Raw genomic sequence first — 16,324 nt, 5'->3', positions numbered from 1 at the left:
TTTTGAAAAAATCAAACAAAAGTTCACACCATAAAATAAAAAACCCAATACAAAACCAATTTCAATCCTAAAAACCCATAAAACCCAACTAATATTTCTCCTTTGGACAACCTAAAAAAATTCAATATCTCCAAAACATTTAAAAAAGATGGGTTATTTTTGAAACTACCTTTTTAAGCAGGACAACTTCAAGAAAGGTCCATGTAGCTTCATCTAGCCTAGTTATAAAGCTATGAGAATCCTCTTTCTTCTTCTAATTCTTTGTTGTTATTGTTGCTATAACTGGTTCTCTTCGTAGAGAGCTTCTATGTGAAAATGGCTGTGCAAGAAGAAAACCCACTCTCTGCCGGAGCAGAGGCGGCAATGGACTCTCTCTCTCTCTCTCTCTCTCTCTCTCTTTTAGCCGCGTCAGTTTCCTCTCTCAATCTCTCTCCTCTTTCATTCTCTCTCTCTCTCTCTATCTCTCTCTCTTAGCCGTGTCAGTTTCCTCTCTCAATCTCTCTCTCTCTCTCTCTCTCTCTCTCTCTCTCTCTCTCTCTCTTCCTTTTCTTGCCTTCAACAAAAGTAAGAAAGCAACTTTTTTTGGCTCAAGGCCATAAGCCATCTTAAGGTGTTCAACAACTCTTGAATGGTTTTTTGGCAAACTTTGTTTACGTAAGCTATTGATTTGTTGATGTTAGCCAAATAAGTACCTTATAAATGTCTATCCAAATGTGACCTAAAAGACACAATGATTACATAATTCAAAATATTATAAAAAAATAACTATGCATAATCATATTCCCTTGTATAGGGGCCCAAACTATGCGTTGTCGGACAAAAATATTTCATTAATAAATATCATTTTAGTGTAATAATTTTCAAGGAATAATGCATAGCATATATAATGTACTAATTTAAAACTCCATTAGGATGAGCTCCTACACATTGGAAAAGAAAAAAAGATGACCCGAGGAACTCGACTAAGAAAACCTCCACAGTTGTGGCCCAATGTAAGTGTAAAATAGTGGAAAGCGATAAAATATAGAAGAAGAAAAAGAGGAGGAGAATGTAGAGAGGAGGGAATGGACTGAGTTAAGACAACCCCCCCCCCCCCCCCACGGTTTCCTCTCTCTCTCTCTCTCTCTCTCTCTCACACACACACATTTTGAAAGTTTCATATTCACAAAAATGCTACTAATAACAAAAGAAAAAATCCCTTCTATCCTAGACCAAAATAACCTAAGTGGGCCTATGTAGGCCCATATCACATTCATTAACACTCCCCCTCAAGCTGTAGTATATATATTATCTATGACAAGCTTGGAATATATGTGTGTGTGTGTGTGTGTGTGTGTGTGTGTGTGTGTGTAGCCTGAATGGAATGAAGAGCCTTGGCGAATACATCGGCAAGTTGGTTTTGAGATCTAACATAAGGAGTAGAGAATTCGCCACTAGAAGCTTTCTCGTGTATGAAGTGACAATCGACTTTGAGATGTTTAGTTCTTTTGTAATAGACTGAATTGTTTGTTATGTGTAGCAACTTGATTGTCACAAAATAAGTACATAGGTATGAACACTATGAATCCTATTTCTTGCAACAATTTCTTGATTCAGATCAAGTATGAGAGGTATAAGCCATTGCTTGGTACTCTGCTTCGATACTTGACCCATGCACCACACTCTGCTTCTTTCTCTTTCATTTGACTAGTTTTCTTCCCACAAATGTAGAATATCTAGTAGTGGATCATCTATCTGCTAAGGAACCTGTGTAGTTTGCATCTGAATATCCTATGACCCAAAGATGACCATTCCATTCCTTGAACTGGAGCTCCTTTTAAGTAACCCAAAATTCAACCAGCTGCTTCCGTGTGAGGTACTCTTGGAGAACTCATGAATTGGTTTACTAAACTCATTGCATAGGATATGTTTAGTCGAGTAATAGTTAAGTAGATAAGTTTTCCAACTAGTCTTTTGTAAGTCTCTGGAACCTCTGCTGCATCTCTTTGATCACTTACAACTTATAAGCTTGTGATTAGGATCCATTGGAGTGTCAACTGTCTTGGTCCCAAGAAAACCCTTCTCCATAAGTAAATCCAGAACACATTTCCATTGAGATATAACTCCTTTAGAGCTGGCTACTTCTATACCAAGGTAGTATCGAAGATGGCCTGATCTTTTGTGAAAAAATGCTGTTGAAGATGCTTCTTTAGTTCTTCAATCCCCATTTTGTCGCTTCCAGTAACAACAATATCATCCACATATACTGCAAGCACAATGAGACCTGAGATATCCTTTTGTACAGAAACAGAATGGTCACCATGACTTTGAACAAAGAAATAGTTCTATTATTGAGATTCGAGTATCCATCATCGACTCTATACGGATATTTGGATCCCTCACTTGAAATTCATCAACATGACATTTAGGAACAAGCCTTCTCTTAATGCATTTGAAGTTTGATAACTGACACCCTCCCTTTAGATCCTTTCTCTTGTTTGTCGATACCCTAATTGTAGCAACTCCTTTTATTTTCTTCAGTTACTGGTGATAGGGTTGAAACTGCCCTCTTACTGTGGACTATTTTATCGAAGCTACCTTCCTCAGTAAGTGGTGATGATTTTCCAATTAACATTCACATTACCCCCATTATCGACATGTGCCGTTACCTCTATGCCCTTCCCGTTCCCATTTGAAAATATCTTTCTTCCCTCATTTACTTTGCCCAGTAGTGCTTCTTGAGGAGAGATCAGACCTGACAAATATGTTAACCATTAGTTCTTCTATAACATCAATCAGGCCTTCCTGCTGGAGATTTGAAATTCAAACCCCTGTAGGCCTCACTAATGAGATGCTATGATATATCATACTCCTCAACTCATTTCTGCTGCTAGCTGCTGTCTCATTATTTTTTTATCACCTTTTCATGTGTGTCCATATCACTATTGTCTGGTGAACCTGATCTTCCAAACTCATCATCGCCAACCTTTTGTCTCATTCATCTTACTTTCCCACTTTAGCATCTCCCATGTCATTAGAAAGAGAACATCAATTACTAGCCTTTTTGGAACCCCTTGCCATCTTCCTCAATTATTTACAGTATCACTGCAATATGTTTTAATTTTTTTATAACAGTATTAGTACGATTAAAAACACTCAACCATGTTTGATAGCATATAATCGTTTTTATTAAATCTTTTCTTTCTTTATTTTCAAATTTTATTATTTATTATTATTTTTTATTTTTATTTTTGTAATTGTCTTTATCAAGGTATTCCATAACGCTAATGGTGGTTGTAACGGCCATTGTCATTACCGTCATGATGCGGGCTGTTACGGCCCCTGTAATGGCCATTGTGGCGCCTTTTTTTTTTCTTCATAAATTTGTTTCAGCCCTGTTATGCGCCGTTTTTTCTGTGATGGCCGTTTCGGCCCTTGTAACACATAACGGTTACCACCGTTACTGTTACATACCGGCCGTTATGACCATTTTGTAATTATTTTGGCATCCCCTGGTCTTTATACATGCTACAAAGTGATGCGTTCTTTAAATATGAGACATGTTTTGCTAACTTGCCTAGAAGTTCCACAGTTACCAGTATGCCACTAATTCCAACAATTTATACCCCACCTAGCTCTTTTGTTCCAAATATTTATTTAGATTCTAATCTTTAGATGGATATTTCACTTTCTTTCACTTTACCTTTTATTCTTTTTCACATAGGCACCAATCATGGAGCTGCCTTGATAGATTTAGAAAGTGGATTGCAATCATGGGTTTGCCGCAGTAAAAGTGACATCTTCTCGCAACAATTTGATCAGTCGGTAACATTATATACCAAGCCTCCGGGGAGATGTATTTAGTTTACATTATTTTCAGTTATGTCATCATTATCATAACGTTGTCCAGGCTTGTCGTTTCCAAAAAAAAAAAAAAAAAACTTTGCCCAAGCTTGCAAATTAGACATGGAAAAAGCATACACTTTGTTAAGTGGGATATCTTCAATATATGATGTGTAATACGACATTTGGGGTTTAGATGGAGACAGGATTCAGGGTTAGAAGGAGAAAGTGGATAGAAGATTCTTCCGCTAACAATAAGACTTTTGACTGTTTTTGGGCTCAAGATGTATCCATCAGGGAGATCCACTCTCTCCACTCTTGTTTGTTCTGGCTGCCAATGCTCTTAGCTTCATGATTGATAAGGCAATGGTAGTTGGTTTGGCTAGTGGCTTTAAGGCAACCAGGGAAGGCTTGCAAGTCGGTAATTTGTAATTTGCTGATGGTAATATTTTGTTTTGTGATGCGAAGAGAGCTCAGTTGTGTAACCTGAGGATAATCAGATATCTAGGCAAACATCCAAATGCATAAATTACCTGTCGCTTGGGGCCTGGATAAAGTTAATCAAGGCACCCTTTTTAACATGCCAGTTTATTATATTTCCCTGTCTGAATGTCCTGTGAGTGTTACTTGGCATAGAGAGAGAAATTAAAGAGATTTTCTATGTATTGGCATGGGAGAAAAGAGAAAGTTCCATTTGGTTGCATGGAACAAACTCTGTTGGCCCATTTTGAGGGAGGCATGTGTTCAAAAGATTTATATACTATGACCCGTGCTTAGATAGGAAAGTGGCTTTGGAGATTTGGGACTGAGAAAAGTAGTTTGTGGAAGCAAGTTGTTGCTAGCAACAGCTATGGGGTTCACAAAAACGGTTGCTTCACTTCCCGCTTTTCTTTGTATAGATCGTCAGATATTGGGAAGATGGAGAATGGCATCCAATATTTTTCTAGCAGGTTTCCATATGTATTGGAATCAGGAGCCGCATATTAGGCATCTCTCTAATACCATCTATAATCTGGATAATTTCTATGGTTAAAAGACAAACCAGTCTCTTCTGTTTTCCCAAGGCCCTTTTTGGCATTACGATGATAAGGAGGAGAAAATATTTGGTGGTTTGGCCTCCTTGGTTTCTTAAGAACCTAGGGGATGCAGAGAAGTCTGACTTTATGTTGCTAGACGAGTATATTTGGTCAATTTCCCCTCCCTGTCATGACTCAAATGTGGCACTGTAAGTTAGATGCTTTAGGAAAGATTTATTTTTAGGCCCTTCTATCACTCTCTTTGTGGTGGAGCAGTGCCAATGATGGGCCTTAAGCCCCAAACAATCACTATTTGGCATCTTCCTGGTCACCTCTAGAGTGGTTGCATTTGGTTGGCTAGTGGCCAAAAATAAAAATTTAATTATTGATTATTTGTGCAAAAGGGGGGTGACAATTAAGAATGGGTGTATCTTATGACTTAAGGATGTGGAATCTGTAAATCACTTGGTCATTCATTGTGAATATGTTGCGAGAATCTGGTCACTTATTTTGCATATGTTTGGTTGGAGATGGTCCATGTTGTGTTCAATGGACTACGAAAGCTTTCGTTCAAGCCTGGAATGGGGGTGGTAAGGTAAAAGAAAGAGACATTTGTGGTGTTCATCTTGCTTGTGGTTATATGGTCTGTGTGGAGAGAATGTAATAACAAAATGTTCCGTGAAAAGTCTCAATTGCGGTTTCTGTCTTCCATATGATGATCGATCAGATGATTTCTTAGGCTTTTGGTAATACAGTTTCTATCATTGCCTCCTTATTGGAGGCAACTTGATATAACAAAGCAAACCTTTGGCATATGGACAACCATCTTTCCCATTGCCCATCCATAACCTAATCCTTAAAACATCCCCAACATTGAACTAAAAACTGTTTAAGAATCTCTCTTTCTCCCTAAATATTGTTTTCCAAACACTTGATGGTTTATATTGAGAAGAAGCCTTCGCAAACTGCCCATCTTCCTTTACACCGTTTTTTTTTTTTTTTTTCTGAAGGATCTTTACACCGTATTTGTTGGCAGTTAGTTTCCTATGCCTTCTTCACCATCCTGGAACCTCCACAGCTACTTTCTGCAAAGAGCCTGTTTCATGATTTCTAATGCCTCTTGCACCTGAGCCGCACAAATTTCAACCCACTTTACCATATGAAACTTGTCTCTACATTTCCCCTCCATGGTTATTCTCCTCGAAGTCTGTCAATTCTTTTGGGCTCTTCTGGCCAATATCAAAACAGCAGCAACATATAGTTAGCCAGGAAATTGATAGTGCCACCCTTAGAAGAGTCGTGTGGCCCCAAAACTGAGATATCTACCCTTCCCAAGCTGACAACTTCTTCTCCACTCTTTCTACCAGCAGATCTCATTGCTTTATGACTGGCTTACCCACAGCACCAACCTGAGATACCTAGATGGACTCCTTGCTTTGCATCCATAAAATTCTGCCAAGTTTGGGACAAACTCCTCTCACCTTTTGTATTTGTTATTTATTTTTATTTTTTTAAACATAATGTCTTTGACCCAATACCGTCAAAACATTTGATAATATTCCTAGTTTTGACACCTTCAGTATATTTGTGTCACAAAATATAAGCATGTCATGCCTTTCAAAAAAAAAAAAAAAAAGAGAAAAAAAAAAGAGAAAAGAATCATGTCATCTGCATATTGTAGATTGGAAACCTGAATACTAGTTCCACTAATGTTGTCAAAATCCTATGATTTACGATTTATGATTTGAGTTGAATCTTAAGCAAAATAATTTGAATCCCAACTTTGAATCCCTTTTTATATGAATCTTATGATTTTATGATTATTTGATTTGAATCCTACAATTTACGATTCAAATGCTGATTTACGATTCAAATTATACTTATTCTCTTCTATTTTAAGCTTCACTTGGCTTTCATTTTATGTTTTTGAATTGGTGGGGGCTTTAAGAATTGTTTAAAAAAAAAAAACTTTTTTTAAATTTTTTTAAAAAAAACCGTTTAGAAAAGGTAAATTATTTTATTTTGTTCTTTATAAGAGATCAAATGATATATATTCTCTTTAACGTTAAATCATAGAGCTTTTTTTTTTTAAAAAAAATAAAATTAAAATTAAAATTAAATTTTATTTTATTTTATTTTATTATATATATATATTTATGTAATGATTTCTTACTTCTTAACTAGTCAAAACACTAAAATGATGTATGACTTACCTGTAATGTTTTTATGGATGGTTACGATCATGTTGACTTATAGGTATTGTGGAATGATGGTTAGAAATCAAAATATCTTTTTCTGTTGGTCTACGTAATCAAATGCTGCTTTTCCAACATGATTCTACATTCAAGAAAGTTAACAAGAACATAAATTATTAAAGGATCATTGTATATTTTAAGGAAATTTTCTTGAAAGACTGATGCAGGATGAGTGAAACTAACCTAGGATGTAAGATGTGAGATCAAATATACATCAATTTCAGCATTCAACATATAAAATCAAATACATCCACATAATAAATTCAGAAAATTCAGATTTGCAATGCAAATGGCCTAGGCTATCACATACGCGGTGCATGAAGATATAAAATATTACAAGAGTAGCCCAGTTGGAAGTAGGGACTTTCGATATAGCATGGGTAGTGCAACTACCATGTGAGAAAATAATGACACCAATAAAATCAGGTTTGGGGAATGGGTTTATTTAAAAAAATCATATTTTCGTTACGGTTTTGGGGTTTAGGGATTGAGATTTGGGGATTTTGGGAATTAGGGATTTGGGGATTAGGTAGGGTTTGGAGGGGAATTAAGGAAGAAAAGGTACCAAGAGGGGGCTCACATGTGGCAGCGTGTACGGACGTGCACGCGCGCATGTTCACGTATGGACAAGTAAGGGGAAAGAGAAAGGAGGTGGATTGGGCTGGGTTTTGATGGGTTTAGAGGAGTTGTAAGGGAATGAGAAGAAGAAAAAGAAAAGAAGTGGTGTACCTTGTTGGATAAGAGAGAAGAAGAAAGACACTTTGGAGGAATTCACCACCAAGCAAGCTTCTACCCTTCCATAATTCGATTGGAAGGAAGGATTTTCTCACAAACCTTAAAAGAAGAAGAACACCTTTTCAACACTAGGAAAACCTTTTTTTTTTCTCAAGCTCCAATAGGGTTGGACTTCCCCCCTCCCCCCTATCTTTTATATTAAAACTTTTTTTAAAAATTACAAATATGCTACTCTCTTTAGTGACATGGCCCATCTTCCAAAATAATCAAGCTAAAACACTTACCATAAATCTTAACCATCAAAAAAATTAAAAAATAAAAAATAAAAAATAAAATAAGATCAGGGTTGAATGTGCCCAAATCTGAAAGATTTGGTGGCCCGATGTCTTGATCAACAAGATCCAATGGTTGGATCAACATGAAAAAAATTCCTATGACTAAAACTGTCTCCTAGGCAGCCCACATGCATCATCCCTAAGCGGGGTCTTCCTAATGCACGTCCAATGCATGTGGGGTCTTTAAAATGGCCTGGTGGGCCCCATTTGGAACTCGTCTCCCATCCACAAAGAGAGTCGTGTTGATGTGGGTGGTCGCCTCCATCTCTAGTACACTCGAGTAGGTCCTCTGATGTCCCAATCACTTAAAGATGAGAATCCATGATCTTATGCTTTCTCCATGTCTAGCTTGTATAGTATATCTACTTTTACCTCTCTCTGTCTTGATTCAGTACACTCATGAGCCACTGACACCCCCAGTTAGAGTCTTGTCTCCCTAACATAACCTGTTTCGACATCTGATTCATTGGATCCATTTTTATTAAAATATAAAGTAACACTGTTAAATAAAAATCAAACATTGTTTGAGATCTTTTACTTCTAACTATTGTTTCAAAATAAGTAATGGCCAATGACTTGAGATTACCGGGCCAACAACAATTTCAAACTGGATTACCCAGGATTCTATTGTCAAGTCAAGGGGCATGGCGGTGGGGTGGAGAGGAGATGTGCTTCAAAAAGTGGAATGGTACCAGGTGTTTCTCAGTTTCGATCTCTTTCCAGGATTTTTCAGGGAGCTTCTCTGGGATCATGTTGGTGGTTCATGGATCATGTGTTCAGAAACTTCGTGCAGAATTTTGGGAAGAATTAAATAAAGTTGAGCAAAATGGGACTAGCCATGGTGTATCTGCAGAGATTCAATGTTATTTCTTTCACTCATGTAAGGAGAGGTGGGGGGAAGGATTAAGTCTAGTACAAGTGTTTTATCTGATTTGGGTTCGATCTTCCGATGGGGGGCTGTGAGTTTACTTGACTTATAACCAGGAAATCCCAGCTATGTCCAAACTAGATTGTTTCCTGGTCTCAACAGATTGGGTAGCTCGGTATTGGGTGGGGTAAATATTGTATTTCCCACTGTCTCATTACCTGGTCATCTTGGACACAAACAAGGAGCTATGGTGTCATTGCTATTATGGTTTGAGCTAATGTGTTTTGAAGAAGAGGGCTTGCTGAAAAAGTGAAAGTGGTGAGAATTTATTCATTTGGATGGTTAGGTTGGATTTTAATTGGGGATGCGATTGAAAGGGGCTTATTAAGGAGTGAAGGGAGCATCTTAATGCTGCGGCCTGTCGGGAATCATCAAGGCAGCTATTCTTCTGGAAATTCGAGCATTAGACGCTAAAGGAAGATTCTTCTAGATGATTTGAAGAACAGAAAAGTAAACAGGGAAATTGAAGTAGATGAGGCATGCATTGGGTGTATTGTTCAAAGGTTTGATATTCTCATCCTTCCATGTAGGCATGACTTTTTGGTCCTTATTTTACGTTTATAATCTTTTTCTTCCTTAGTTTCTGTTAGACATGTACTGAATATTGATCATCTTTATGGCACTTCCTGGATTTTGATGTCATCTTCAAACTTAAACTTCGCAATTAGAACATATTAATGATCAAAACAAGTTTGATGTGCCCCTTTTGACGAATACTACATGCTGCCTTGTTAATACTATTTGTATTACTATTTATCACACTTACCATAGCCTATTTTGCAGGGAAACATTGTTTTATGTGGGTTTAGAAATGGGGCAATTGTGGAAATTGATGTTCGCCAGAGACAACGTTCAATGGCACAGTCTACTGGACTTCCTAGACATCGAATAGCCTTCGCTTCCAATAAAATTCGGGAGCCTCAAAGTAGACATGGCCAGAGTTTGACCAAACAATATTTTGAGGTATTCGAAATACATTCTAGGATTTTACTTTTCTGACAGCTTTCCATTAAACGGTTTGAAAGAAAATTCGTCGCTTTTGAAGTACAAGAAAATTATGTGTTGGTTATGGAGAGGTAATGAAAAGGGCCCAATGGAGAAATAAGACCCAGCTTCTGAGTATTAAATGATGGTTTTATCATGGAAACCCTTTCTTGCGTTGTTCTCTAACTGGTACATAAATACTTGCGAGCTTCTTCCTAGCTGCTTATCCTGTCTTCGAAACAATCTATCGAGCAGCTAGCTGCAGAACTTTCAGATGCCATCAATTGCTGGTTCTTCTGCATTTGAATATAAATGAGGGCATTTTTACTTGGCCAAGCACTTAGGTGCTTATCCATGCTTTCTCTTGAAAGTAATGCTTCTTTAAAAATAAAATAAAATAAAAAATTATACAGAAGGCAAATGCAGTGTTATGGAACTTTGAATACCTTGGAAATGAAAACGAGTTCGACAAAAACCTACTTTTCGTCTGTTATGAAATGAAGAAAATGTTGTGGATTATCTTTTCTTTTTCCATGGTTTTCTGAGAAAATCATGGAAATTGATGTCGCTCACAAAAGGCATTAAATCAGTTTCCAAGGCTGCAAAGGAAGCGAGCAGACTCTCTTCTCTTCTTGGTTTCCTTTTCCAAGGTTCTCCATGAAAAATCGGAACCCAAAAAGTGCAGAAGAATTAGGGTTGGGATGGGCTTTGGGTTTGCCCCAGTTAGAGGGCTGCAAAAAAGATTTTTTTTTTTCTGTGCATTGGAATCTTTATATCTAATTGCCTGGTAGTGCCTGGGTTGCCCAGTCAGCATCCCTTGCAAGCAATCCTTTGTTTTCTCTTTGGAGTCATGCTGAAAAACTATTGTTGCCATGAATATAAAATACCATTCTGTCAAATAGAAAAAAACTTGCTGATCTCAATGCTGTGCCTTGCAGCTCAAAGGAAATCTGAAACCCTCCAATGCTATTAACATGTCCTCAGCTGTTTGCAGGTGTTTGAATCTCACTTTGCACACTAATATTTCTCCCATAGTAGCTATAAACATATAACGTGTTTTTTTTTTTTAAAATGAGCAATGATAATATGCAGATCATAATATGCAGATCATATGACATCATGACGTACAATACAGCTCCCTCACAATACATGTGGAACACATGCATGGTGATGTGGACTGTTGAGTTGGTGGGGCCACCTTATGGATGATCTGCATGCACAAAATGGCAAATGACTGGACAACTCTAATCATTCATTTGTCACGAGTTTTGCTGATTGACTGCCATTGTGCTGTTTTGAGCCAACTGTCCCATTTGCAGTCTACAGTTGGATGGCTAACTCATCCAATCCCCTCGCTTTTGGGATAATGAATATCCACAGGATGGCCCACCAGATCAGTAGTTCCTGTCACTTCAAATGTTTGCTAACTGTACCATGATTGAGCTGTATACCACATCTATGACAAAAGCTGCATATTAGCATTTTCTTTATTAACTCTTCATTTTCGTGTTAACGGATTCAATTACCGCTCTGTAGTTTGGTTTTGCTTCAATCTGATGACAAATACTTCTTGGCAAGCTCCATGGATGGATTTGTAAGTTTCATCTTGTTTATGTTAATGAAATTTTGTATTGTTGGCACCTTTTCTAGCCCCGTATACTTTTACTATTTTCATTTCTGATAATTGATTAATATTATAATAGTGAAGTTCTTATGTCTTAAGCACAACTGTATTATTTATCTTAGGGGTAGTCTTTTTGTGAAAATACTTGGCTCTTGATGATGACACATTTTGCAGCTTATGAACGATAGAAACTAAAGGTTCCCAAATGAGATACAACGTGCAGTTCCTTTCGTAGTTGCATGATTCTTCTAGCTAGGTGTGGGCTCTTGCTTCGTGTCATGTTTTGGACTTGTGTTCCTGCTCCTGCTTCCTACCTGTGAAAACATTTTGAAACAGAGAGACGTTTCCCTGCTCCTGCACCCAAATCTGTTGCTACTTCACTTCACACTCTGTGCAACTATATTCCTTTCATCCCGTATATTAGGCTTTTCTACACTAGGGAATTGGGTCAATGACTAAGTACCACTCATGACTAATAGAGAACTTCATTGTGAAACTTACAAACTATCTAAATAGACTAGTACATTTTATCCTCTTAGTGAAACCGAGTCGGTTTACTGTTTGCTTTATTTATTCATGTGTGAGGACCTACCCTGTTTGTCTCTCTTCTTCTTCTTCTTCTTCTTCTTCTTCTTTTAACAAATATTTCATTTCATTGATTAATGACTACTCTAGATTTACTTGAATTTATCTGATCAACAGTCAACTCGTTTTTTTTTAATTGTTCAAATGTTTGCAAATATTTTCAGATGCAGTTTGAGCTATTGATTAGATCTAATGATGCGAAAAGATGTCTGTCAAAAATTATAAAGTTTCTTAATTGTGGTACTGAATTTCAAACATCATGTCCTTACACACCCTAATAAAATGGGGTTGTTGAACAGAAGAATCATTACCTATTGGATATTACTAGGTCCATATCCGCTGAAATGTTGTCCCCAAAGATCTATCAGGAAGAAACAATTCTTACGGCTGCCTATATGATCAATAGTGAGCCTTCTTTGTCATTTGGAACTAGTTATCCTCTTCAACTTCTTAAACCAATTTCACCCTTGTTCAGTCTTCCCCCTAATGTGTTTGGTTATATCTCTTTTGTTTATGTCGTTAGTCAATCTTAGGGAAAACTAATGCCTCGGTCTATTAGATGTATTATTCTTGGGTCCTCTACTCAAAAGTACAAATGTTATCTTCATGCAACCAAATGGACATATGTCTCCAAGAATGTTATTTTTTTAAAGACATTCTTTATTTATTTTTATCAAAGTCTTCCATCGTCACTTCGGGTAATGATACCCCTATTCCAATTATCAACAATGTTGCTAACAATGGACATGTTCATTCTAAGACTCATGGTCCTGACATTCCTTTGGCCTCTCATGACCTACATATTGCAGTTTGTAGAGCCAAACATATAATCTATAATCTAACGAGATACTATACCAGCACATCTCATTTAATTGGTAAGCCTCGTATAATTGTCTTTTCCATCTTTTCATGCCTTTCCTTCTGCAACTTAGACGTCTCCATCCCTTTTAAAGTGACAAATGCTCTAATGAATCCCTTATGGAAGGTGGTACTGGTCAACGAGATGCCAGCCCTTGAGAAACATGGGGCCTAGGAGTTAGCCGACCTTCCTGGAGATCATCATGTCGTCGGATGCAAATGGATTTATGCTCTTAAATATGATCACGATGGTTCCATTGCCCATTACAAAGCTCGTCTAGTAGGCAAGGGATTTACACGAAAGTTTAGGGTACCATTAGACTCTCTGATGTTCCTAAATTGTATTCAGTGCAAGTGCTTCTTTCTATGGTGGTGTATCGACACTGTCCTCCTCCTCATCAATTTAATGTTAAGAACACCTTCCTTCATGGTGCTCTTCACCAAGAGATATACATGAGTCTTCCTCTTAAAGTTTCAGCTACACGAATCCATTGGAAATGTGTGCTAATTAGAAAAAAGGCCTTGTATGTTCTCAAGTAGTCTCCTCAAGTTCGGTTTGAGTAGTTTAGCATTACTATATCTCAAACAATGTTCGAAATATTGGTATCACGCAATGTATCGCAACCTTGGCATACAGATACGTATTGGTTATCGCACGGGATATATCGTTTGTATCGCGTAATTTATCGCACTTTTTGGGAAACATGGGAAAACATTTGCAAAATGGTTGACATTTTTTTTATGAAACTTCAAGGATTATTTAAAAAGACCTTAATACACACTTTTAAATCATAAAATCTCAAAAAAGAAGTGCATATAATAAATTTTCTTTGTATAAGATCTTAAGTTATACGTTATCTAATTGAACTAAGGTAAATATATTCAAATATGTTGCATACCATTTATAAATGTATAAAGATATGTATGAAAACATAACCAATGCATTCAAAAGTAAAATATATATTAGAAATTAGGAAACATACCTATCAATGATGTGTGTATTCAATATCCACCCCGTCCATCCGTTTTTCCATGTCATTTTAGGACATTATCCAAAAAATGAAGCATATCCGATAATCAGGGGGACCATACCATAAGAAACAATGTTGATTGACCATTAGTTGGCCGCAAAAGTTTTGGATCAAGCTTATAATTGTTTTTTCCCTTCATTCAAACTTATGTGGACCACGCAAGTGAAAACAGTTGGAATTGATGCTACCGTCGAAAACTTCTTGGAGTCGTAAAAGGCCTTAATGAATTGATGCTACTGTCGAAAACAATAGGGCACACCTCGATGCATGCACGGCATATCCGCATCGTCCATTTGTTTTGCAACCTGATTTTAGGGGTTGGCCTAAAAAATGAGGCAATTACAAATTTCAGGTAGATGTGGACTACTCACGAAATAGTGGTTATTGACCATTAAAAATTATGGACCACAACTTTTTAGATGAAGCTGATATTTGTGTTTTCCTTTCATCCAGGTCTGTGTGAACTTATCAGCGAGTTGGATGGTCACAATGGACCCTAAGAAGTTTTCAATGGTGGGGGATTAATGACCATTGTTTCTTATAGTGTGGTTCACTTGAAACTTGTATCTGTTTCATTTTTGGGACCATGCCATAAAATAAGCAGTCCAAACAGATGGACAACATTGTTGTGCAGTGCATACATCGAGGTGGGCCCTAAAAGTTTACTCACGTACCCAATTTGTTTGGTCAAATCCAAGCAACCAACGACTTGGATGGGACCCTGACCATGGGGCTACCTCGATATGAGATGGTGTATCAACACTGTGAATTCACTTTAACATATCATTTTAGGGCATGGGCCGAAAAATAAGGAGATCCAATTCTAAGGTGGACCACACCACACAAAATAGTGCTCATTGAATGACCACCATTAAACTTTTTTGGGGCTATAAAATTTTTGGATCAAGTTAATATTTATGTTTTCCCCATCCAGGTTTGTCAAAACTTACGAACATATAGGATGGCAAATAAACATTACGGTGGGCCCTAAGAAGCTTCAATGGTGGACATCATTGCCACCATGTTTTCTTGTGGTGTGGTACAATTGAGCTTACATCTGTCTCCTTTTTGGGCTCATGCCTTAAAATGACTTGAAAATGGATGGACGGTGTGGATTGGCTAGTGTACCACACACCAGCAACCTGGCTGGTGTTGGTACATGCCCTGCGAAGATGGGATGCGGATTTCTCGCTAAATCCTTTCGCAGGAAGTTCCTGCGCTAGAACCTAGGTGGGGCACACCATGATATTTGTGAGAAATCTACTTCATCCATCCATTTTGTGAGCTTATTTTAAGACATGAGACAAATTGAGCAAGATCCAAGACTCAAGTGGACCATACTAAAGGACAAGGTGGGTAGGGAAATTCCCACCATTGAAACCTCCCTAGGTCAACAGTGATGTTTACATGTCATCCATACTGTTCATAACGTCATTACTACTAGGATGAACTGAAAACACAAATATTAGACTGATTCAAAACTTCGTGGCCCCATGAATATTTCAACTGTGGACGTTCAATGCTCACGTTTTCAGCCCACTTGAGTCTTGGATCCATCTCATTTTTGGCCCTATGTACTAAAATGAGCTCAAAAAACAGATGGATAGGGTGGATTTCTCACAAACATCATGGTGGCCCCCACCTAAGTTTCCAGTAGAGGAACTTCCTGCAAAAGCCTTTCGTAGGAAATCCGCGTCCGCGAAGATGAGCACTGGCGATCCTCAAGCTCGAGTTGTACAAATAGTTCAAAGGAGATCAAAGTTACATGGGCCCCACAATAATGTATTTATTATATCCACACCGTTCATCCATTTGGAGAGATCATATTAGACCATGAGCCCAAAAATGAGTCATATCCAAAGCTCAAGTGGACCGCACCACAAATAGCATTGAGGACAATGATTCTCACTGTTATAACACTCATAGGGCCCACCATAACGTTTATTTTCCATCCAATCTGTTCATGAGGTCACAAAGACCTTGATGAAGAGAAAAAACAAATATCATATCGATCCAAAACTTCTGTGACCCCCAAAAGGGTTTCTATGGTAGACGTTCAATATCCCGTTGCTTTTTTCAGTGTGGTCCACTTGATCTTTGGATCTGTCTTATTTTTCGGCTAAAGCCTTACGACGAGCTCACCAAATGGAC

General features: G+C 37.6%; 1 protein-coding gene across 3 annotated transcripts in view; it reads left to right on the top strand.

Moving 5' to 3' along the window:
* Positions 1-16,324, top strand: part of LOC131221178 (uncharacterized) — an 89,207-nt gene that overhangs the window by 51,711 nt on the left and 21,172 nt on the right. For all 3 annotated transcript variants that reach the window (XM_058216347.1, XM_058216348.1, XM_058216349.1), the window contains 4 exons: positions 3,704-3,804; positions 9,875-10,054; positions 11,014-11,069; positions 11,612-11,669. In XM_058216347.1, the coding sequence (XP_058072330.1) occupies positions 3,704-3,804; positions 9,875-10,054; positions 11,014-11,069; positions 11,612-11,669 (395 nt within the window). The remainder of the gene's footprint in view (positions 1-3,703; positions 3,805-9,874; positions 10,055-11,013; positions 11,070-11,611; positions 11,670-16,324) is intronic.

Source organism: Magnolia sinica, chromosome 12 (assembly GCF_029962835.1).
Source record: "Magnolia sinica isolate HGM2019 chromosome 12, MsV1, whole genome shotgun sequence".
Taxonomy (NCBI): domain Eukaryota; kingdom Viridiplantae; phylum Streptophyta; class Magnoliopsida; order Magnoliales; family Magnoliaceae; genus Magnolia; species Magnolia sinica.
This window is presented reverse-complemented; position numbering and strand designations above follow the sequence as displayed.